The sequence below is a fragment of the Parasteatoda tepidariorum genome, chromosome 6 (assembly GCF_982258835.1).
Source record: "Parasteatoda tepidariorum strain Cologne lab strain chromosome 6, Ptep-v5.0, whole genome shotgun sequence".
NCBI lineage: Eukaryota > Metazoa > Arthropoda > Arachnida > Araneae > Theridiidae > Parasteatoda > Parasteatoda tepidariorum.
In genome coordinates, this window is record NC_141760.1 from 84,585,167 (window position 1) to 84,611,277 (window position 26,111).

Below are 26,111 nucleotides of genomic sequence, written 5' to 3' on the forward strand. Positions count from 1 at the left end.
ACGTCAATGATAGTATGGCACTTTTTTACGTTTTTCCTAAACGATTCAGAACGATTTCTCCATTGACTTTGATTTTTAGTACATAGCCTATCATTATTTCAATTAGTAACTATTACCAAAAATAATTCAGCATAATTGACGTCAGCAATAGTTAAGCCATTCCCTTAAATTAATTTATACAATTTCCTCATTAATTTTGTTTCTAATTAGAAGATTAGGAAATTTTAGGATATTAAAAAATTAGGAGATTTTAGTTTCTCAGGCAAACATTGTTCATGCCACACCACTCCTTTACAAGTAACAATATGAAAATCACAAACCCTTCCCTCCTTATGTGCTTTTGCTATATTTGAAAAGCCACAAATTAAATATTTAATTAGCTTTTGAAGACAATGCAAGAGTTTTGTCTTCGTAAATAGATGTGTTTCATCGAAATAAAATAGCAAAAAAATATGGCTCATCATGAATTGTTGCTATGTTTTGTTGTGGCTGTAATGAATTGTGCTTCCGAATTGCCGTAGCAACAAGCTGTCGTTGCGACGAATAGTACTCGGGACGAAATGTCACCACGACGAATTACCGTTTCAGCAAGTTGTGTTCGTGACGCATTGTGCTCATGTCGAACTATCGTTGAGACGAGTTGTGTCCACGTCGAATTGTTGTCGCGATAAATTATATCCACAACGAAATCTGACCCGACGAATTGTATGAGCTGAACTGTCCCACGCCACGAATTAGTGCAACATCTTCTAACAACAGACAATCACTTTTTATATGCACAAAAACAGAAAATATATTTCTTAATTGATAAAATTAAACCAAGTGTTGTCCAATATATTGGTCTCACGAGGGTAAATAACTTTCATAGAAGTAAATTAACCAACATGATCATAATTTATTGAGATTATAAAATCTCTTTTAGAAAAGTTTTATTGGGGAATACATTTTATAGTGCGAAAGTAAAGATCTGTAGTGACAATGCATTAAACATAAGTTTTCTTCACGAGTTCTGAAACTTGCGAAAGAAAATCTCTTCTTTTAAGTTAGTCCTAGTTCAAAATGTTTGTCGCAAGCTAATTGGAAAATCCGGCTAACGTGTGAAACTCTCAGTCATTTAGCAAAGCATCAGGAAAACTAGAATAATGTCCTATATATTTTTATAATTTATTAATTATTAACTAATTAATTATTCTATTTAGTCTAAACTTTAGGCTTATTACAATCAGCCTTTACTTCTTTAGGTTAATTACAAAATGTGTGACGAATTACTCAAAGTGAAAAGTATTAGGCTTTTTGCAATGCACCTTGTCCTCTGACGAACTCAAAGTACGGAGCTAAAGCAAGTATTAATTTTTACTTATTTCATTTTGTTTTAATACCATTTAATAAGCCTCGAATCAGTAGAGAGACCTCACACTGCTTATTTAAATAAATCATCCTACTCTGGGCTCATTGCAAAAGACGGAAAACTAATAAAACTAATTGTAGAGAAGGATCATATATTTTAATAAGCCTAAAAGTAGGCTAACTGAATTAGGCCTAAAACCTATCAGGATAACTATAAAATACTAGAAAATTTTGCTATTAGGTATGTGCAATTAAAAATGGAGACAGTAGTTTGCGAAAAGAAATAATTTTCAACTAACCTTCGTAATTTTTAAATTCATAATATCTATTAAACTATCACAATATTTAGATATTTTTATTTAACTTTGACACTATCATTAGTTTTCATAAAAATTTACACTCAGTTTTGAAATATGCTTTGAACAAATATTTAAATAAGGCATACTATATACTTGCCATATTGCAGTTTGTTTGAAATTGTTTTGTTTATATTTGAGAAACATGAAACTTAGTTTCAAAATAGAGAGATTTATAGTTAAATATTGCAAAACAAAGCTTCTAGATCATGCCTGGCGCTGTATTTTTTCCGGAGATTTCTATTTTATTTTATAAGACAAAACTAGTTACGCAGATAAAAACATACTTTTCTCATAACTTTCGATATTGTCTCCTTTCATGTTCTTTCTTTCTCATTTCAAAGAAGTATTATTTATATTTGCTTATAGACTGCGAAGAAAGTTTAATTTTTTTTACTTGGAAAAAAAATAGCCAATCCTCTTATAAATAAATAGTATAAAATCCTTAACATTGAATTTATACTGAAGTAAAAGGAGTGGAATTTAGTTGAAAATAATTTATGTATAAAGGATGCATTGCAAAAGGGAAGAGCATATGCAAGGATTATTTGGAAAGTTCAAACAAAGAAAACGTCAGAAATAATTTTATCGCTAAGTTTTGTAAAAATATTTCAAAATTAATTAATCCTTCTAATATACAATCAGGTTTCTGCAATATATTTTTTTAATCTATGAACATATGTTCTCGGTTGTAAGTTTAAAAACTGACAAATTTTAATTGACAAATTTATGACAATTTTCAGATTTATTTAAGATTCTCAAGACTTAAAATCAAATAATTACTCGCATTGCAAATTTGTATGCATGCACAAAGTATGCACAGTAATCAAAAAAAGTTCAAAAAAGACTTTTCAATTACCTTTGATCTAATGATCAGATACGTATGTCATCTGATCATTGCGTCATCGATGCGCATCTCAATTTTAGTAGCCTACATTACGATTTGTACTCTTGAGTCAAATTATCCCATTTAGTTATTAGTTTAAGCCGACCAGGTGGCCAAGTGGTTAGCGTGTCTGACTGCGGTGCCATTGGCCGCGAGTTCGAATCCTGCTCAGGGCATGGAGGTTTCTTTCTCTCTCTGTCTTCTATGTCCTTTCCTCTTTGTGTGAATCTGACCTGCCCTATAAACGGGTTTGTAGTTGTGTAACGTGGGCGACGCTGCTCCACAGCCGTGGCTTCACCACAGGTGCCTAGTGGGAAACGAGAAGAGAGTAGCAGTTCTGGCATTTCTGTGGCCAATGGGACAAACCCCAAGTGACCGTCATTTAAAAAAAGAAAGTTATTAGTTTAACAATTATTTTTTGCTTTAAATTCAGAGTTTATTGTTTTATATCTCCAGAGTTTACAGTTATATATTAACAAAATAAAATCCTTGCAAAAGAAATTCATTTGCTTGTATAATTAATAAGAGTAAATGCGTGCACAGTATGATTTTAACAAAGCTGCTAATTTGATTTATTATCTAAGGTGGCCCTGAGATAATTAGCATATTTGGATTTTTTTAATATTTATATGCACTGTTCTAAATATTTTAATAAAAATTCAACACGATGCCTACAATACTATTCAAAAATGTAACAGACAAAAATTAAAGCCATTCTCTATAGAGCAATATGAATTTATTATACTTAAATATTTTGATTTTAATATGTTTGATTTTGATATGTTTTGATTTTTGATTGCACGATTTTAAATCTCGAAGTACTTGAAATACTACTCATTTAAAAAGGTAAACCAACTGGTCCCCGATGACAACTAGTTTTTTATTAGTTTGGAAAAAATATGAACCTGTATCTCAAATCAGAGAGTTTTATTTTGTAAAATATCGTAAAGCTAATAGAGATTGAAACATATAGAGAAAGTCTGATTTTTACTTTTTACGGAGAATTCTAATATTTTTATATAACTAGACAGAACTACTTACGCAAATAAAAATAATACGCTGTCTTATAATTTTCGTCGTTGCCTCCGTTCTTCATTTTCTTATTTTGAAGTAATATTTATGTCTGTTTAACTTTCGAAGTTTTACTTTTTCTGCTTAAGGAAATAAAACTTAGAGATAAACAATAGAAAGTGCTTAAATTAAACTTATAAATGCAAATAAACACTTCAAAAGGGAATAATTTAGTAAAACCATTATGTATAAATGCCTCATTAATAAAATTAAATACATGAAGATTATTTAAAACGTTCGTGCTAAAAACGATTACAATACCATGAAAGTTTTGGCACAAATACTCTAAATTCACTCTAATTAAATAGAGTCGGTAGGGCATAAACCAATATTAAACCAGACCTTTCTCGATACTCTTTTTCTCAGCATCTAAGAAACATACTGCTACGATTTCTTTACAGAATATTTGCATATTCATGTCTACACTGTGATAATTGTTAATACACTTATTTGGCAGAAAATTGTTAAAAAAAAGTATGTGTTAAAAATTTTATTTTCTTGGAAAGTTTCATCAAAAAATTTTTATAACTCGAAAAGCATTCCTGCTAACTTTAAAACATTATCACAGCATACAACTGATATGATTTCAAATATCCCCAAAACTTTTAAAGCGATATCATAAGCAGATTCTTAGAAAAAGGTACATCGAAAAAGATCAGTTTTAGCGTTATTAATATATGCCATACTGACTTCCCTTAATCCTTTTAATCATTAATCAGATTTCATCTAAGAGATAAAGTTTCTTTTATCGGCAAATTTGTCCTTTTGGTTGCAGTTTCAAAAACTAATAAATTGTAAATGTTCTAGTTAGTGAGTGATAATATTAAAAGTGTATAAAATTTTTGCGTCAACGTAGTGATGATGAAATCTATAGTGACAGCTGGCACTGTAAAAAAATAATACAACTTGTATGCATGCGTATAGATAAAATCGATGATACCAGTAGATAAAATAATATAATTTAAACACACCGTGACACCATTGTAGAAACCTTAACATAAATAATAGAGATTACATATAAATTACAGATTTTTCCTTCTCTGTTAAATGAGATTTTTAAAGAAACTTAGATATTTACATAACGCTGTTTTCAAATCTTCAATTGATTTATTTTTTACTGGTCTATTTTCTGTTGAAATATACAAGCTTAAAAGCGTTATATATAATAGGGCGTTGATTGAACATTTCAGCAAACTTCTAGGGGAATTTGGGCATATTATCAGGATTAAAAATGCATAGAAACCCATGCCAGGAAATATCGTCATACGCCGCTAAAGGCGGTTCCCTATTACGAACTTCATGTGATTTTTGAACTGGTCATAATAGAGAAACCTCTTTATCTGCTTGCTACTACATTTCCCGACATGGGCTGTTAAGCAGTTTTAATCTTGATGATGTACCCTAACTACCCTAGAAGACTTTCCCTACATTTACCCAACCTCCTGTTAAATGCAACGTTTTTAAATTAGCTTATTTCGACAAAAAATAGACAAAATATGCCATTTGCAAAATCTGTAGCTTTTGGAGTAGCAAAACTAATTTTAAATTTAAAGTCTCCATATCCAAATCATATAAGATTAAGTATTTGTATAAATGCAGCAAAAAATTTATCAACTTATTCTTGAAAACTTTACTGAACACCATTTTCTCAAAAACGAAAAAAAAGAGGTTTAGAATAACTTGAATTAGTGTTAGCCTTCAAGATATTTATCAAATAGTTAATTATTTCTACTCTGCTTTCCTTTTCCATTTATAATACAAAAGCAAAATTAGTTTACTGTGCCGGAAAACATAATGGTCAAAGCATTTATTTTCACGAGCAGGTTACTTAGAAGATTAAATTAAAATGAAAGATAAATACTTTTTTAGTAAAAAAATACTGAAACAAGCATTGATAATTTGAAGAAAAAAAAAACTTTTAAAAGTATTTTCTCTTAAAATGCTAAATATATTTTGAGTTATTATTACCTTCAAAACGCTTTTTCAAGTGCCTAGATATTGGATAATATTTATCTCCAATTCACCCGTTCTATTTTAAATAACGTAAGCAGTATTAGTCTGTTGTGAGAGGAAATATAGAGATCGAAATACCTTTTTTTTTGCAAAAAGTGTCTTGAGGGTTTGTTAAAATATGGACATTTCTCTTAAATCTTAAAACATCTTTTGGAAAAAAATAATTAAAACAGGAATTTAAAAAATATCACAAAAAATATTATATCTTCAAATGTTAAATATATTTCAAATATTTATAATTTAAGTATTTTTTTTTCAAATACCTAATAAAATATTTATTCCTAATTCCCTCATTCTATTTGAAATAGCGTTAGCGAAAATAGTTTTTTGTATGAAAGTATGGGGCAGTGGTTCCTATTTTTTTCGCCTATGGAATCCTCGATGATCAATCATCATTTGATGAAGCCTAGTGACTTGATAAATAAATTTATAAATAAATAAAAAAATTGTAATGCTTGAAATTTTATTAATTATTTTGAAAATATTTAAAGAATGAATGAAAAAAGGAAAATGTTTTCATCGTATCGTTTTATCAATACTATTATGTCAGACAATTAAATTATAAGGTCTGAAGCGGCATGCAGTCTTCTAATTCGATTTTAGTGTATGTTTAAATTGGATACACGGATGAGATTTGGTTCTCCTTAAAATAAAGACGAAAAAGGACCGAAATAAACGTTGGAAATGCGTATTAGAGAGACATATTTTTTCGCTGAAGAATTTGGTTATTTTTATTCCATGCAAAATATTAATGCAAATTTTCATAAGCGTGTCCTTCTCATTATTGATACTATATATTGTTTTAATTTTGTTTTTATTTCTTCACAAGCATTTTAATTAACTTCATAAAAATAGCGAATATATCAATTAAACAATTTGTCAAAATCAGATACAAATTTAAACACAGGTTTCGAAAATCTTAACTGGTTAGAAAGTCTCGAAACCCTTTTGACCCTTCCACGGAACCTTATTGTTCCGCAAATCACAATTTGGGAACAGCTCGTAAAGAGGTCAGAATAAATTTTTTTCATGCAAGCTCTCTAGATGGTTATATTAAATGTGATTAACAGCAATTTATAAGAGAAAAATTAATAAAAAACCGCGTAAAAAAGTTTAATCTCAGTTAAAGTAATATTTTCTCCAAAAAAAAAATTTTTTGTATATATTTTGAAATATTTTTACTTTCCCAACGATTTCTTAAATAGCCAAAAATCTGAGATCATTAAATTTTTAATAATGCAATAGAATTGCTTTGGAATGCGGGTACGTACATTCGAAAATTAAATTTATTAAAACTAAAGTATATAAGTTAAAAATTCGAATTAAAAACAATATTTTTTATACAAAATGCTTATTATAGTTTGAATAAGTATTATTTATTTAGATCTTTCTCAAACATGGAAGTCATACTAATTTTCCTAAATACAGCATCAATAAAGTAGTACTTTTTCAAAGTGGAAAAGCGTCAGAGAGTTAAATGTGAAAGTTTATTAGATGAACATTATTAAAACGAGTTTCGATAACAATTAGATAATTAGATATTTAAAAATTAGATATTGAATAAAATTTTAAAAATGTTAACTGTATTCAGAACTAGTATAGAAATCTATAGGAACTACTATCGATCTAGTATAGAAATTGCTTTGGAATGTGGATACGTATTGAGGTCGAATTGCCTTTTCTACGAAGAAACCGTTAAAAGTTTGAAATAAATGTGAACACTTTTACTTTTTAAAATTAAAGTTATTGAAATTAAATTATATATGTTAAAAATTCGAATAAGAAAACAATATTTTTATAAAAATGTTTATTATAGTTTGAATAAGTATTATTTATCTAGATATTTTTCAAGCATGGAAATGATACCAATTTTCCTAAATACAACATCAATAAAGTAGTTTTTTTTCCAGAAGAAAAAGCGTCAGAGAGTTAAACGTGAAAGTATTTTGGATGAACATTATTAAAACGAGGGTAGGTAATTTACAAATTATTTATTTAATTTGAAAATTCGATATTTTGAAAATTAGATATTGAAAAAAAAAATCTAAGAATTTTAACTGTAATCGGAATTAGTAAAGTCCCTACTGCGCACTATCAAACACTCAAGTATTTAGGAATATTTCTCTCCTTCCTTTTGTAAAGTGAAAGCAAAATTAGTTTGCTGTGCGAGAAAGTATAGTATTCGGAATACTACGCACGAAATTGTTAGTGAGTTAAATATGAACATCAATACTTATTTAGAAAAAAAAAATATTAGAGGAGAATTTAAAATAAAAATCTTTTCATCTTTGATCGAATTTTGTGATCTTCTTTTCTCCGCTGAAACCGAAACTTCTGAACATCCATCCCAAAAAGATCTTCCGCATCTTTTCACATCCCGCACTACTGCCACCTACTTCAAATCACCTTATTTCTACTTGTAAAGATAGGGTAGAGGGAAAGGTACAGCAGGTAGTGAGCGCCATCTATTACGAGTCGATCGAACGAGCAACTCCGCCCCTTTCAAGAAGAACAACTCGGACCTCCAGTAAATGGAACCTTGTGGAGCCGGCTGCAATGGCAGACGATATTCTCAGTCTCGAAGCAGCCTTCGAAGTTAAAGGAAGCTCGAGTTGAAGAGTAGAATTTCTAGCCCCAGGGTAGGTGGCTTCCCATCGCAAATCCACAAACCAAACGATCACAAGGAAAAGTCGCTTGCAGTGGAAGGAAAACTAAGAGAAATCAAACGATCTCCGTCCGTTCTCCTCAGAGACGGCGGGATCATAAATTGTTTTGATATTTTGCTTCAGGTACAATTCAATTTTTTGTTGTTTTGGCGAACAATAAAGTGTAGCGATTCTTTGGTTGTGAACTGAACATCTGATATCAATGCAGACGAAGTGAAAACAATAGATTGAACATCTTTTCTTCTTTACATTTTTCTTTCTTTTCACTGAAGAATATTAGAAAGGATGGGTAAGTTTGAGATCTTTTTGTTGTTAGTTATTTTTTGAAGCACAATTTGACTAAAGTTAACTAACATTATTATTTGATTAATTACATCGACAAGTATTCTGACTAAAGTTCTTTATTCCTGAATTAATGTAGTTCTTCTTTTCTTTTTTGGAAAGAGAAATTATCTCATAAAGAATCTTTTTATTAGGCTGCGTTTAAAAATAGAGGCGAAATTTCTAAATAATTTTATGAGCCAAAACTAATGAATAATTCCTCCTTTAAGCCTAAAAATATAAATTTAAACTCGAAATATTTTGTTAGTTTTTATAGGTTTGTTTTTGCATAGAATTTTTTTCAAAAATACTATTGAATTTTTTTTCCTTCAAAAATACTATAGAAATAGTTAAAAATTTTTAAGAACTCTTCGAAGATTGAGTACGACTCATTGGTTCAAATCAACTCGTTAATGACTAAAAGTAATCTGTATATGAAAATTATTTTTTTGAAAGTAATGGCAGTACATATTTATTTCTTTACAAATGAATAACTTTTATCTGATAGCCACCAATTAGCTGTAAAGAAGCTTTTTGCTATGACTTCAGGTATAAGAATGAATCTTTATACCATTTATGTATTATACTAGACTTTTTCCCTTAAAATAATTTCTAATTATGAAACCATAGTACTATCAAAATTATAAATAAAAAAACTGATACTAGACACAAATGAATTAAGCGCTCTTTAAAACATGAAAGAAATTCACACTTCACTCACCTTTAATACCAACACTGGCAAATCTTTCCGAAATTTTGATAATATAACTACTATAGTACATATTGACTTATAAACGCCACAGTTGTTTAGATTATAAATCGTACAAAATAAAGTATTAGCTATAAATTGAACTGGTTATCGATTATTAAACATGGTGGTTAGTTTTGATTAAGAACTATTTTAATAGAATCGGAACGCACTCTTTATAACTTTTAAACAAATTGAGCTTTTGCAATAATGCGCAATTTAATTAAGGAATGAGAATTTTTATTTTAGTATAACCATTTCCGTTTTAATAATATAGCATACATTAAAAAAGCAACCGATACATTTGCTATTTTTGTTGATAATGGAGATAAACTAGGAGATATGAATAAAAATTATCAATGAAAATATTTCTTATGTCTTTTTTCTTTTTCTTTGAAATTTTTGCTGAAGTTTGAAGAGTAGAACTTCTTATTAAGACGCTTTGTACTCTTATTTGCTGCTATTTTCTACTTTTCAAAGTAATATAATGACTAAAGTTAAAGTAATATTTCAAAAGGATCAAAACTTGACATTTATGTTTGGTATAATTTAATGCAATATAACTGTAAGAAATGATCAAAAATTTAATATTTTTTATAAATAGTTAGCAACATAATTAAGAAATTTCCTTGGACACAAAACAATTGACATTTACAATGTTATTGGATCAAAAATTTCAATATTTTTTATAAATAGTAAACAATATAACTAAGAAATTTCCTTGGACACAAAAAAATTGACATTTACAGTGTTATTGAGGGAATGAATATGCATAATATTTGTTTCAGAATCATGCTACTTGGTTGAAATAATAGCTAATTGCTAAATTAAATTCAGTAAAATCCTAAGCATTTTTATGCGTCTTAATAGTTCAAGACATATTGATTTCATTCCAGAGATTTTAATTTAGGATTAGTTAGCTTTTAATTAAAAGAAATATAATTACTCAAAACATTTTTGATTTATTAATTCTGATTGTGAAGATAAGATGATAAAAATATGATACATATCCATGATTTAAGTGAATGATTTCAAAAATATTTTGATTATATGATATCAATATTTTCCACCAAATAAATTTTTATTCAATTTCAATCAAACCATACAATTATTATATATTGAACATTACAGACTTTATAATAAAAAATTGTTTTTTCGAACATGGAATCTTGTTTATAGGGTCAAAATTAACATACGCGATGTTTTTTTCTTCTTTTTTGCATTTCTCTACCTGGGCAAACAAATCATTTCCTTCATTAATATATTGGAAATAACAAAGCTTCACTGAAATCTTTTGAGTGAATTTAAATTGCTTGAACATAGACTGAGTCATAAAATTATTCACTCTTTAAGACATAGCACATTAAGAATGAATGATAAATCTTTTGAAATAAGTGATTTTTGTTATTTAACAAGAAAAACACTAAAATCAAGTATTTGAGTCTTTGAATTAACAAATAAATTCATTTAGATCAAAAGTAAAGTAATGAAACTTTATTTATCTGCCTTTAATAATTGTGAATTAATTCAACTATGATTAAGTCATAAAACTATTATGTATTTAATATAACAGAAAATAAATTTCTCTCAGAAAAACTCTCTCAGAGCATATGGTTTTTCATTATAATTCATACAAATAAATTCCATATTCGAGTACTTCTACTACTTTTCCCTGCGGGCAAAGAAATCAATTCATTCAGGTAGTACACGAAGTAACGTAACTTTAACTTGATGAGTGTATGTTGTATTGTAAGAAAGCGCGAAAGCATTAAAAATGGTCTAAAGGATAACGAAGTTGAAAAGTTTAATCTATTAACTTATTAGGATTTTCTTTGAAATACAGTTACCAAAGGGATATATTATTTTAATATAAACTAGTTGAATTATTAGATATTTTGAGACAATTCTAAATATTTTACTCATTTTTTTTAAAATCATTCAAAGAGTTCTTAAAATGTAACTTTATTGGTTAGAATTTATTCTATAATTTTAACGGAAATAACAGATTAGCAATTTATGAGATCCTGTTTTTAGAAATTATTTAAAAATTTTCGATAATCAGTTTGTTTTTAGGAAAAGCAAACACTTTCCTCCCTAAATTGCATCAATTCAACATTTGATCCTTTACTTTAAAAACAAAATATTCGGTTTAAAATTTAGGCTTTTTATGCTTTTCGTCTTTGATGTGCATTTGAATTTATGTTTTTTTAAGCTAATAGCCTTAGAAATAAAATCAGTTTTGAAGTAAAGTGACAATAAGCAGTTTGTAACGTTTATATATTGTAGAATACATCAATTTTCATTTTTCATTTTTTGCTTATTATTTTCTAAAATAAAATAAAAACGATTTTAATGTAGGGTGTATATTATGTATTTTTGCGTTAGTTATTATCCGCTGAAACCATACTTATTATGGTGTTTACTAAAAACTTGAAAAATGAATATAGCAAACAGGAAAATTATTTTATCAATGTTTCTCAAAATAAGGAGCTCTCTATTATGTTAGAAAAATTATATTTTAAATACATGAAATTATAATAAATTGCAGCAGACGAGTAATTCAAGTACGAATAATTAATGAAATATATTAATAACATTAATTACTAATAACAATTAAGAATACACAGTGCACGAACCCTGTAACATAATAATGCGTTATGGTTCAATACCTTTTTCGTATGATTCTTACATAACTCCATTTAAACAATTCTCCACAAATTTTATGCGTTATTTGGTTTATGCGTTAGATTAAGGTTTGGGCTCAAAATGTTGACGTTTTTTCTTCAAAAAAAATAAATAAATAAACGACATGCATAGCTCATGTACCACATAAAGAAAAAATATTCAAAATATAAACATTTTCATATAAAAGTTATCCATAATTACCTCCCAGCTTTTCGAAACGTGAAAATTGAATTTGTTTTATTGAGTCCTTTTTGAAAGATCGAAATGGAATTTGAGTACATTTACTTTAAAATTTATACGCTGACTGACATTTTAATATTTTCTAAATATATAAATAAATAATATGTATTAAATATATTGAGTAAAAATACATTGTTACTTTTTTGTCGTTTGCATCACTCAAAAAAATTTATCATAATTATAATACTTTTTTTTTAATAATTTCTCATTTTTTTTCATAATTGTAATTTAGAAAATTCTTCCACTAAGTTCATAAATTATTTTCTGTTTTTTCCCCCACAAAAGAAAAAAAAACATAGCTTAAATTTCAATATTTTCTAAACATATAAATAAGTAACATATATCAAATATCTTGATTTAAAATGCATTGTTACTTTTTGCTCTTTATTTTAACACCACTCACAGAAATCGATTATGCTGCCCGCCAGAAAATATTTTCCTCGAAGATGGAGAAAAAGTAGAGTTCATTTAAATAAATTATCAAATCCTCATAGGTTAGTAATGAATTACCATAAATGTTTGATCATCCACCCTCTCTGATAATTAGTCTTCTAAAATGGTGTCAGCAATTTTTTTTAAATATAATGTTAGTTTTTAGACACTTTGAACTGTTAGGAAAGATTTGGTGCGGGGTAAAAGAAATTTTATAAATCAAAAGAAGCCGATTCAACGGAGCGGGAAAGGAAAAGAAAAATTGTAACCATTAATCTAGTTCTGATAATCATCAATCAAAATGGTTGACTGAGATCTGAAGTTTAGGATAATCAGTCTTTTAGTGTAAAAATGTAAAAAAAAAATAAATAAATATAGTCGGTATTGATGAACAAGTACAGTTAAGAATTGGCGTTTAAATAATTTGAAAGGAAAAGTGTTTTCACGAAAATTTTGCTTCAGTGCTTTTCTTCTCTATAAATGTAGAAAGATTGAATAGAGTAATCAATTTCGAATAAATTTCAGTAGTAATTAATTATGAATTAATAATAAGTTTTCGTACTTAAGCTTATTTATTTGCTCTAAGTGCTTTTTTTTTCTTTTTTTTTTTTTTACTTTTAGTTTTTCTGTTTATCGAAAAAAGACAACAACAAAAAAAAAAAAATAGATAATCCACAAAATGTTTGCTTTTACGTGAAGTATAATTTTTTTTTAAATTTAGATTTTTTAGACTTTTAGACTGAAAAATTGCATAAGGTTAAAAATTAAACATAACTTATTACTTTACGATAAAAGATAATGGAGGAAAAAATTATAATAATAATAAATAAAAAAATAATGGAACATTTTCATAACCTTTTGCAGTAATGGTCAGAGATGGTCTTGCTCTGAGATGAAATCTTAATGGCTTGAACAGCTAAACTTAAATATGCTAACTTATTTTCGCATACTGTATTTAAACTTATTAAATCAAATACAAATATAGTCATCGAAAAATCGGTCACTAAATCCAGTTGTATTCTTTTAATAAATATAATTTTTTTCCTCGGTAGTATTAGATTCTTGACTGTAAGAACATGAGGTGTAGCAACATTCTGAAAAGTACAGTTAGGATAGTTAATGCCAGAAGATTCGGGGAATCGAGCATTCACTTCCTAATGAGGTTAAAGGTTCGAATCCCAGCGATGGCTGGTTGATACGAATCCTGCTCCTGTCTTGCACCAGCCACAGTTCTGACGCAAAAATATTCTCTGGGAAAGAATCCCTTTGTCGTCGGATTAACCAGGAGATGTTTCCGTGGTTTCCCTCACCATGTAACGTAAATGTGGGATAGTTTTATCAAAAGTTCTCCACGAGCTTGATTCAGGAGTCCCCTTGTCTTCTGGATTGGGTTCATAATTACAAGGCTACATAGTTGAACATTGTTAGAAGTGAAATCCGAATTGGGTCGGCTGTTCAACGTCGGTTATAAAATAATTATGGCCGAGACCGGTGTCTTATGGGATAGAGAGCTCACCTCCTTTTGAGATGACATGGATTTGAATACCAGGTTTGGCTAGTTGATACGAATTCTGCTCCGCGCTCATTGGCATATTCTCATTGGCATATGGATCATAGATTAGAATCTTCTTGTCATCGGGCTAACCGTAGGATGTTTTCACGATTTTTCCTCCAATTGTAAAGCAAATTCGAGATAGTTTTATCAAAAGTCCTTCACGAAGGCTAAGTTTGTCCCAAAGTTCCAAAATTCAGGAGTTTCCTTGTCTTCCGGATGTGGTTCATAATTACAAGACTACAGAGTTGAACATTGACAGTCGTAAACTCAGAATTAAGTCAACTGTTAAATGTGGGTCATAAAATAAAGTAATTATGGCTGAGACCGGTGACTCATGGGGTAGAGTGTTCGTTTCCAGTGAGATAACCTGGGTTTGAATCCCAGCGTTGGCAAGTCGATGCAAATCCCAATCCCGGCTCACACCAGCAACAGTGTTGAGTTAAATATTCTTACTGGTATTCGGATCATAGATTAGAATCTCTTTTTAATTGGGTTAACCGTAGGTTTTCATGGTTTTCCTCTCCATGTAGAGTAAATGCGGAATAGTTTTATCAAAAGTCCTCTACGAAGGCTTAGTTTGTTCCAAGGCTAGATCCAGGAGTCGTTCGTTAATGGTCGTGTACTCATAATTGGGTCTGTTATTCAATACTGGTTATAAAATAAAAATAATTTTGGCTCCGTAAAGAAACCTTTCGTTATGAATCAAATAAAATTTCCAAGAAACATTTTGCCCTTGTGAAAATAGTATATTAGAACATGAAAAAAGTAACAATGCATTTTTATTAACATTACTATTTTGTGTTATTTAATTTAAAAATGCATAGAAGATTCGAGTTATAAGGTATACCAATTGTACACCATTTTCAGAAATGAAATTTAAAAGACCAAATTTGGACAGAATTGGTGAAATAGTTCTAGAGAAGTGACTTTTTGAATTTTCATCTCGAAGAATACTTGATTTCATGTAAAAAGAAGAAGAATCTCTTGTTCTTTTTACATTTATAATAATGTACTTTAAAAATAAATAAAAATGTTCGCTTTTACCAGAGCAACCTTTTTGAGATTTTATTGTGCAATCACAAAGTAAAAGCACTTGAACAAGAATTTGAAATTTATCAATTGCGATTGACATAAGTTAAGTGAAATCATGATTATTCTAAATTCAAATATAACGTATTTCAACTGAAGTTTATTTGTTTAATCATTGGCTTAAATAGTGGTGGAAATAATATTTTAGTTAAGTTGCAAATTTACTTACAAATGGAAAATTTAATTTGTTTAATATCTGCAAAATACATACATTTGTGAAGTTTAACGCTTTTTTTACTATTAATTAAATGATAATTAAATTATTCTTTTATAGTTAAACATACGAAGGATTTGTCTTAGATTTATTTTGCTTGACTGAGCACAGTTACAACAAACCATATTTTATTTTTTTATTAGATTTTTTCTAGAGGAATTTTCTGCAATAATATACTATAATACAAGCATAATATTAATGAAAAACAACAATAATATTAATGTCAAATAATAAGAAGCATATTTTGTATCTAGTATCGTGCGTAAAAATAAATATTTAAACTCACCCTTGATTCAAATGTTCCAGGTTTTTTTTTTTTTTTTGGCATCCCAATTTGAACTGTGGTCATGTCTAAGGCAACATATAAATTGGTAGATTCTAATATTTTCTCATCTTCACTCTCAAATATTCACGTTTTTATGTAGTTTTTCGTTCAAATTGATGAAATTAATTTCATTTCTCATTAGAAAATGTTGAATCAGCCTGGGATTATTTTTTTACGTATTTTAAAATTACAATATTAAACATTTTGTAGAAATGTTTTGTAAAAACCGCATATTTCTTTTCGGCTTGGGAAATTAATCCATTTCTTTCTGCCCGCAGTGAACTGATCGTAAAGACATGGCTCCCAGTAGAACACCGAAATCAAGCTGTGGTCAGTAAGCGGGTGGGTGACTACTTTGATTAGCCTGCGTAGTGACCAAATTTGCACGGTTTCGGTCCTAATTAAACTGTTCTACCGTGAAGTGCTCGACTTCGCACGCAGGTCGTCAGGCTACCAATACAGGGAAGCTATCCTCTATATAGAAGATCAAAATTGCAATAGCATGTTTTCGGATCATCCTCGGGGATGTTTCCCAGACCACAACCAATAGCCCATTGTGCAGCTCTAGTGCGACGTAAATAAAGTACCTACCTACCGTCCCGCAGTGGACTGATCGTTAAGACACGGTTCCCAGCAGATCACCGAAGTCAAGCATCACTGGCTACGGTCAGTGCGTGGGTGGGTGACCACTTGGATCAGTCTGCGTGGGGACTGAGGGTGTGCGGTATTGGTCCTCGTTAAACTGTGCTACCGTAAAGTGCTCGACTTCGCGCTCAGGTCGTCGGGCTACCGAAGCTGGGGTGCCATCCCCTCCGAAGAGGATCAAAATTGTGATGGCATGTCCTCGGATCATCCTCCGGGAAGTTTCCCAGACCGTCGCCAATAGCCCATTGTGCAGCTCTAGTGCGACGTAAATTAACAACAACAACAACAGAAAATTCTAATTTAGTTATGTAATTATGTCCGTTTATAATTAAGTACTTCTATTTTTCAAGAGTTTATTAGACTTTTTTTGTATTAAGTACATAATTTAATTTATAAATAAATAAATTAACGAGATCCTGGGAATTAAAATTTTAAGTAAATTGTGGATATAGCGTGCTGGGTACTTTCATTTCTTAATGTTTCACAGTGGTAAACTAATCAGCCTTTAAAAAGGCTCAAAATTACAGAATAAATTAGTTGTCACATTGGTCTTTTTTCAATTAAATGTTCGTATAACATTTTTTGGCAAGCTCTGAGATATATTTTAGTAATTTCAATAATCGAACCTACAACCTATTTTGGTCATAGGCTCGTAATATTATTAAAAAGGCATGTAATAAATTTTAGCGATCATTTCATAAATTAATTAATTTTGTTTGCTTATTGAACTGCAAAATACTTAAACTACTCACTTTTAAGCACTGGAATTCTACACATATTTTTGTCTGTGAGCCAGTTACATTCTGCATCGTAATCAGAGCCATAATTTATAGGCCATTCCAACCTCTATTAAGGCTTATCTTATCAAGGAGTCCCGATAAATTACTTTTAATTGAATTTTGTAAAAGTTAAGGACCTAGCCAGAAATCAGAATTGCTAAAGTTACTTTCTAAGATTCGTAGAAACTAATGGAGTAGCTTGTAATTTTAAATCTTTAAACATAAGTATGTAGTTGGTATTACGCTACAGTTGAGCTCTATTGTTTGCGCTTGAATTTGTACGATTAAATACACGTTTTTTGAGTGGCTAATGATTGAAATAAAGAATTCTCAAAAAGTTTATACCCCAAGCTTAATGCGGAGTTTAAAAGAAAATTTGCTGGTGAAGGTTTCGTTACATCACTAATATTTGAATTATTGGATCTCTTACCTCTGGAATATTGTGCTTACTCAAGCTTATTCAACTCTGTCCAAATAGCGGATGGAGTCTATTGTCTCTTACGAATGGAGTTCAATTTTCCGAGTTAGTGTGTTTTTTCGAATTGCACATCCGTCGGTGGAGGGTTAGTGCTTCGGAATACACTGTAATGTAATCTATCTTGACGTTTCCGAATCGGTAAAGTACACACACGCTTACGCGGTTGAACAGTTATTACTATCTACTCGCTTCTCAAGATTATTGTTGTGTACTATATGCATGTACCAGTACTGTCTTAAGATCATCCTTTTGAATTTACTACTACTGTTGCTACTAACCCATCGGCCTATCTCTAATGCTACATTAACTATCAATCAAAACTATTTTAAGTCTCGTCAGTCCCAATGCATGTATGTTAGGAAAACATATTTAGAGGAAATAATTTAAAGCATTTCACAAGCACTATTCTCAGATAATATTCGCCAGGATAACCTTATACTGTTATAAAGAAAGGGAGAACAGCGAGTATAATAAATCTTAAAGATACTGTATGAGGCTGAATAAAGTGTTAAGTAACGATGAACATTTCTGCGAATATCTAAACTGCATCTGCCTCAATACTATCTTTAAAATACCTTCTAACAATCTGAATAAGAGAAATGTGAGAAGAAAATAAATTTTCTCACAGTTACTCTGAATACCGCCAAACGGCGTTTGTGACAGAAACAGTTCTCCCAAGCCATTAATAACCTTCCATCGTACACCCAAAACCACACGCAGACGACTCGAAAAGCGGAAGCCAACGTTTTCCCCTGTACCCATCGATAGAGAAGAAAAATGGACTCGGTCCACACATCCAGCCACCCATCCCACGATGCATATTCATCGTTGCACATATACATTACTCCTTGGCGAGTCTAAGGTAAGATGGAGTAAAGTAATGTCTATCCTCAGAGGAAATTTGTAAACAAACAATTCTCTATCATCTTGTTTCTGGAAGTAGAAGCGTTTTTCGCCAACCCGAGAAAATTCGTTGTCGCCAAAAACGAATGAATCCGAAAATATTTTCTGACACTGATTCACACTTCGCGTGACGAAAAGGGTGCGTGAACGAAGGAAACGAAGAATAATGGGAAGTAAGATCGAAAAAAAGGGAATAACACATAATTTTAGATAGGGAAAAAAGGAAATTAATTCCTTTCTCTAGGCATTTTTACCATGTTTATATTTTAGCAGGTGTTGATTTGTTTCATGTTACGTTAAATAGAAACTAAGTATTAGGATGAGCAGCATATTTTAAATTGACGAAAGTAGAAACTGGAAGTAACTGAGACTCAGTATTCTATGGTACCTACGATGCAATACGATCGGTATTCCATAAGTAATGTTTGCTTTTGTTTATTGGGATATAGACTCTTTGAAATTTAAGAAGTACGAACCTGTGACCTCCTCTGGTTTACGAACTTCTATTTTAATTCAACATTCGTTCGTTATTCGATTATAGACTCTTGATAATTTAGGAGTGCTAATTTGTGATCACCAGCGTTTATACTTTATTCGATTATTGGAGCTCGGATTGTTAAATGATTTCTGAGTACTTCTCCTATTTTGATTCAACGCTTGTACGTGATTCGTTTAGAAGAACTGAGATTCATAAATTCAGATTACGAATCTGTTACATCCTCTGGCTTACGATCTCCTATTTTAATTCAAGTCTTGTACGCTATTCGCTTATAGGAACTGAGATTCTTTAATAGTTTAAAAATACTCATATTTTGATTCATTACTTTCACATTATTCATTTATAGGAACTAAGAATCGTTGATAATTTCGGGGTATGAATCTGCTACATCCTCCTGTTTACGACCTCCCATTTTCAATTCAGCGCTGGTACTCTATTCGATTATAGTCCCGCAGTGGACTGATCGTTAAGACACGGTTCCCAGCAGATCACCGAAGTCAAGCATCACTGGCTGCGGTCAGTGTGCGGGTGGGTGACCACTTGGATCAGTCTGCGTAGGGACCGATGGTGTGCGGTATTGGTCCTCGTTAAACTGTGCTACCGTAAAGTGCTCGACTTCGCGCGCAGGTCGTCGGGCTACCGAAGCGGGGGTGTCATCCCCTCCGCAGAGGATCAAAATTGTGATGGCACGTCTTCGGATCATCCTCCGGTATGTTTCCCAGACCGCCGCCAATAGCCCATTGTGCAGCTCTAGTGCGACGTAAATTAACAACAACAACTATTCGATTATAGGAGCTGAGATATTTTAATAATTTCGGAGTAGGAACCTGTGTCCTCCTATTTTGATTAAACGCTTGTGCGTTATTTGTTTAGAGGAACTGAGACTCTAATTTCAGAGAAAGAACCTGTCACCCCGTCTATCGCAGTGCCTTCTAATGGAAATTTCAGCAAGATATATTTGATGGTCATTTTTGTTTTTGATTTGATGTTGAAAACAACGAGTATTGTTCACATTTCAGCAGATGTTTATTTGTTTTACGTTTCGCGAAAACCAGACTAAGTTTCAAGATGATTCACCTTGAATCATCCGTTAAATACCGTGAACTGAGATTATTCATTTTCTTCGGAGCATCTCATCTGCCATAACATCGGGCCCTGCTTTAACTCAAGAGAGTCGAATATTTTACCAGGTCAAACTGTCCAAAAACTGAATATCACTGATTTGAGGGTGAGTTTTAAATTCCAAATATATATTTTCATCAACATAAGTCGAATATTATGTTAAATAGCTTTTTTCTGTTGTGATTTTCAAATAAATCAGTAAGAATTTGTTAATAAACAGTATTAGTAAGTAGAACATAAGTTTAAAGAACTATTCAAATTTGAATAAAGAGAAAAAAATTCTGTTTTTGAAAAAAAAAGTTGAAATAAGCTCTGATTTTAATAGATAGATAGAATAAATAGATAACAAAATTAAATAAAAATTTAAATTACTATGCTTCCCAATTAAACTAAAAAGAAGAAAAAAATTCTACTTTTGTCAAAAAATTCAAATAATTCTTAAAATTCTATTCAAAATTTTATTTTTCATTTCATGGTGAAGGATGTTTTATCGAAGTATTCACAAATTTCACGCATTATTCTGTATATCCTATGCAATAGATACATAATTTTAATTATCATCGATAAAAATATTGAAAACAAATTAAATTTAAACTTATGTAATTAAACAAATTTTAAAACTCTAATAAAAGAATAGAGCATATGAATAGTTTTAAAAAGTAAGCAAAAAATTATTTTACAGAAATTCTGTCAAATTCCAGTTTTAAACCCTGAAATGCTGAGGGAATTATTCACGCGTTTTCACTTTATAACAACGGAGCTTCACAATGGCTTTAATCTTTTACTTTCCGTTCTAAGCGGCACAATTTGTTTTATATAAATATTTAGAAACCATTCAAATGGCATAAAAATAAATAAGACTTTCAGTTCAGCATCCCAGAATGTTCTTTTTTTTTTTACATAACGGCAGGCACTGAACTTTTCGTTCTTCGCCATAGAAGATGCCGGAATAGTTACTCATTTAGCGTTACCCAGTGGGCACCTGTGAACCAAAGTCACGGAGGCGAGCAACGTTACCCACGCCATACTGCCACAAACTCGTTCATAGGGTGGGCCGCATTCACTCATTCACACAACAGAAGACAACACAGAGAGAGAAACATCCATGCCCAGAGCGGGATTCGAACCCGCAGCCATTGGCTCCGCAGTCAGACAAGCTAACCACTCGGCCACCTGGCCGGCGCATCCCAGAATGTAAAAAGTTTAGTTTCAAATAAAATTTGTGTTACATTTGGTAAATTTTTCTTGTTAATATTCAATATCTTAAGTTAAATATTACATTGTATTTTAAAAATATTAATTCCTCTTCTATGACTAATCATTTTAAATGAAGAAATTAGTTTTTAAAAGAAAAGAAAATGATGAACGGCCGCCACAGTAAAGGAATAATAAATAACACGTGTTTTCTGTAAAATATCTCCCTAAGTTCCTATCTTCTCACCTTAAAACAAAACTTGCTCATATGAACGAAAAAATTACATTTTTGTTAAGATTTTTTACGTGTAAAATTGTATAGTTTTTCAATTTGATATAACATATTTGCTTAAATTTTAATATTTTATAAAATTGATCAATTTCAAAGTTTAGTGATTAAATAAAAAGCAATTGGTTTCAACTAACCAAATTCATAAATTATCTTTAACTAAAGCTCATCGTAATTAAATTAGTTGTTCTCGAGAAATTGGTTCCCAAACATCTATTTTTTTTAAATAACCTTTCAGATTATCTATCCTAAAATTGAATTTCCAATTGAGTAAATTATTTCAAGCAGAGCGAAGATTCAACTAGCTAAAAAATTGTTTATGTTTTTTAAGAAGGAAATTGCTTACTTTTTTTATTAATTAATAATCATATTTATATTTTTAAATCTTACAAAATTGTTATTAGGTAACTTTTATTTCTATAACAATATAAATAAAGAAACAAATTATTTCATATTTTAAACAATTATAATGAAAGTTCTACAATATTTATGACAATGTCTAATAGAATATTATCGTATTTCATTCAAGCAGCAGGGTACCTATTATTCTTGTTATTTTTAAATTCTCTTTCAGTTCAAAACGGATTTCCAAATGAGTAAATAATTTCGAGCAAAACCATAATGAAACAAGTTTAAGCGAGTTTCTTTTTTTGGCAGAAAATAGCGAAAATAGCAGGGTATTAAACGGAAATAACTGTTAACTGAGCACAAGGTCAGGGACGCCTGTTACGGACTTATTATTTTCCTTCGGTCAGATGAATCGGTTAGGACAATTGTTTAATTATCCAAAACCTATTTCGGAAGATTTGTAGAATGGTTTCCTTTGTCCTCATGAGGCTATAAATTAGTTTTTTATTCACGCGTAGTAATTTCTTATTTATTTCCTTAAAGGACAAAGCAAACGAAAAATTGGTTTTCTTTTTTGTGATACAATTAGATGTCTTTACGGTTTTTTGTTTTCCTTACTAAATAATTACGAAGAAATTACTTGTATTTTATGTGTTTACGATTATAATTGTTATCAAATAAAATATTAATTGCAAGCTTTATTAAAGTAACACCTTTTATGAAAAAAAAATATTGATTTTGTTTGTAAAATGAACATTTTCATTTGTAGATGTTAATATTTTCAAATACATTTATTGTTTACATAGATAGTTTAATGACTGAAAAAATGCTAAGAGGTCTAAAATGTTTGAGAATTTTAATGTTCCAAGAGTGTTGAATATCTAATTCTTTGAGATTAAACTTTCATGACTTCCTTATTTGAATTTTACGGAGAGGAACTCGCCTCTTTGTGTTTGACTTGCAAGTGTAAGTGTAAAAAATTTCAGAAAAGATATTTTATTTTATATTATTTTATAACCGTCGTTGAACAGCCGACCCAATTTCATGAGTTTACGACTACTTACGTTCTCAGATAGAGATTAACTTTAATATATTTATTCACCATCAGTTTCAAATTTGTGACTCAGTGACTCATATTTCAGTACGCCCCAATAAGCAAAATACAATTTAATACACTTGAAGTCAGACTGTTGTATTTCAAATTGCGTAGTGGGGAACATCTTAGTTTTTAGAGTAATAATGTTTTTACATTTTTTTGCAATAACGTTTGCCTCCCAATAGATGAGCAGGGTTCGAATCCCTGTGATGGCTGGTCGATACGAATTCCACGCCCGGCTCGCACCGACCACAGTGCTGACGTAAAGTATCCTCAATGATAGAAGGATTATGGGTTAGAGTCCCCTTGCTGTCTGGCTTACAGTGATATAACGGATGATAATAGAGTACTCGCCGCCAAATGCGGTACTTAGGTTCGAATTTATGTGGTGGCTTGTCGTTACAAATTTCGCACCCGACTCGCACTGACCACAGTGCTGATGAAAAAAATCCTCAGTGATAGATGGATTATGGGTTAAACTCCTCTTGTCGTCAGGATAACCGTGGGAGGCTTTCGTTACTTTCCTCTCCGTGTAACGCGAATGCGGGTGTTAGTTCCCTCAAAAAGTCCTTCACGAAGTCACCCAATACTTGATCCAGGAGTTTCTTGTCTTCTGGATTGGGTTTAAAATTACAAGGCTATGAAGTTGAACATTGATAGTCATAAACTCAAAATTGGGGCAGCTGTTCAACGACAGTTATAAAATTAAAAAAATACACAATTCCCAAAATATGTTTTCTTCTACAGAACTGTAATGTGTCTTCATCCATCCACAGCATCATACGTAACTTTTTTTAAAATTTTATTAGTCCTTCTTTTAACACAGTCCTTCTTTTTTTTCTTTAATGTTTGATTCTAAACGAGATCGAATCTATAATACTATTACGAAATTAGTTTTTTTGCTTTGTTTTATTTAGACACTTTTCTTAAATTTAAAAAAATAACAATAATTCTGAGCAGCGATAATTCTACAAACAGAATTAAAATATTCAAGAGATAGGAGAGAAAGAATAGCACATGCCAGTAACATACATACAATAAAGCGCATATCAACCTAAAAGTTTTCGCTTCAGTAGAAACTCTAACTTTCTAAATAAAAGCAAACTGTTTTCTTCTCCTACAGCACTACAGCCGGTTGTCCGCCTTGGATGTTTAAAGTAGTCTATGCAATCTTAATCTATCTGATGCCAGCACTCTCCATATATTTAAGCTAACACATTTCATCCGCATTATTAACACATTAACACATTTTATCCGCATTTAGTACTTGAACTATCTCTTTCGATCTGGCTCATAAAAACTTATATATCTGACTGGGTTATTGGCATATCTATAGATATGACCACATCGCCGGCCAGGTGGCCGAGCGGTTAGCGTGCCTGACTGCGAAGCCATAGGCTGCGGGTTCGAATCCCGCTCTGGGCATGGATGTTTCTCTCTCTCTCTCTTTGTGCTGTCCTCTGTTGTGTGTGTGTATGATGTGTGAATGTGGCCCATCCTATAAAAGGGTTTGTGGCAGTGTGGCGTGGGCAATGTTGCTCGCCTCCGTGACTTTGGTTCACAGGTGCCCACTGGGTAGCGCGAATTGAGCAACAATTCTGGCATAGTATAGGCAAAGAATCAAATTCAGTACCTGCCATTGGAAAAAAAAACAATATTTGAACGCATGCCACGTCAATATGTTAAATTAACTTAACAACCAAACATCTAACTTTATAGGAAAATTGAGGAATAAAATTGAGAAATCATAAAATATTATCCCCGAACGAAATGTCAACAGCTAAATTGTTTCATAGGTTAAGTTCAACTTCAAATAATTGTGTGTTGTCACCTAGCAATGAACAAACAAAAAGTAATATTACAGGGCATATTGCACAAACATATTACACAAACATATCACACGACATACTACACAACGCATTAAAGTCATATTACACAAACAAGACCCAATGGGATATTTTGTTCCGTTTCAATGCTATATGGAAATAATAATAGTGGGATTTTAGGAAAAAAGAAAAACAAAAAAAAACATATGACCACATCTATATAATATGCTGTATTTCAGTTATCTTTACCGTATTTAGCTCTTTAAATTTGTTGTGTTATTCAAATCTGTATCTTTTTCTGCATACTCTATTTTTCTCAACCACACCAAAGAATTTTTTCAATATCTATCGTTCGCAAATAAGCAATTTATTGTTTAATGATAAGAAATTTATTTTACCATTTTTTTTTTTTTGCAGTGAGTCAAGCTTTTTTCTTCTTACTCCCGTGAATCAAACAGCTCTTAATGGCTTCCAGGAAATAGATAAATCCCAAAATATCCTGTTTACTATACGCAACTGTAATGTTCTTTCATTTAAAACATTATACATTAATTATTTTTAATTTTAGTATACAAACCATTCCTACAAATCTGTATATCTGTTGAACACCCGATTCTAAATGCGATCAAATCTCTAATTCCATTAAAAGAATGGTTGAAACTTCCCTTTTCTAGTCAGGCACTTTCGTTAAACTTTGTAAGAATAACAGCAATTCTCAACAGCGATATTTCCGTCAATAAAATAAAAATATTCAATAGATAAGCGAGGAAGAATCGTTGGTATCTATTTAGGAAAGCGCATACCCACCTACAATTTTTCCCTTTTCTCTCCAGTAGAAACTCTATTACTTTCTAGGCAAAGGCAAACAGTCCTTGCCTGGAATAAAGATCGATAGCTCCCATTATATCCTGCAGCTGTACTATTTATTCTATTTAATGAATGAGCCTCATTTCCCTCAGTTTAGTATATCGTTGCATGATTTAA

General features: G+C 30.8%; 1 protein-coding gene across 3 annotated transcripts in view; it reads left to right on the top strand.

Annotated features, from left to right (window-relative positions):
* Positions 1-8,100: 8,100 nt before the first annotated feature.
* The window catches only part of LOC107443874 (uncharacterized), a 329,039-nt gene continuing 311,028 nt past the window's right edge, over positions 8,101-26,111 (top strand). Inside the window, exon 1 of one of the 3 annotated variants that reach the window (XM_087166130.1) lies at positions 8,101-8,628. In XM_087166130.1, coding sequence (XP_087022256.1) covers positions 8,625-8,628 — 4 coding nt within the window. In that variant the 5' untranslated portion in view covers positions 8,101-8,624. Of the gene's footprint in view, positions 8,629-20,359; positions 20,481-26,111 lie in introns of those variants that run through there. The other 2 variants (XM_087166132.1, XM_087166131.1) reach the window with 2 other exon arrangements.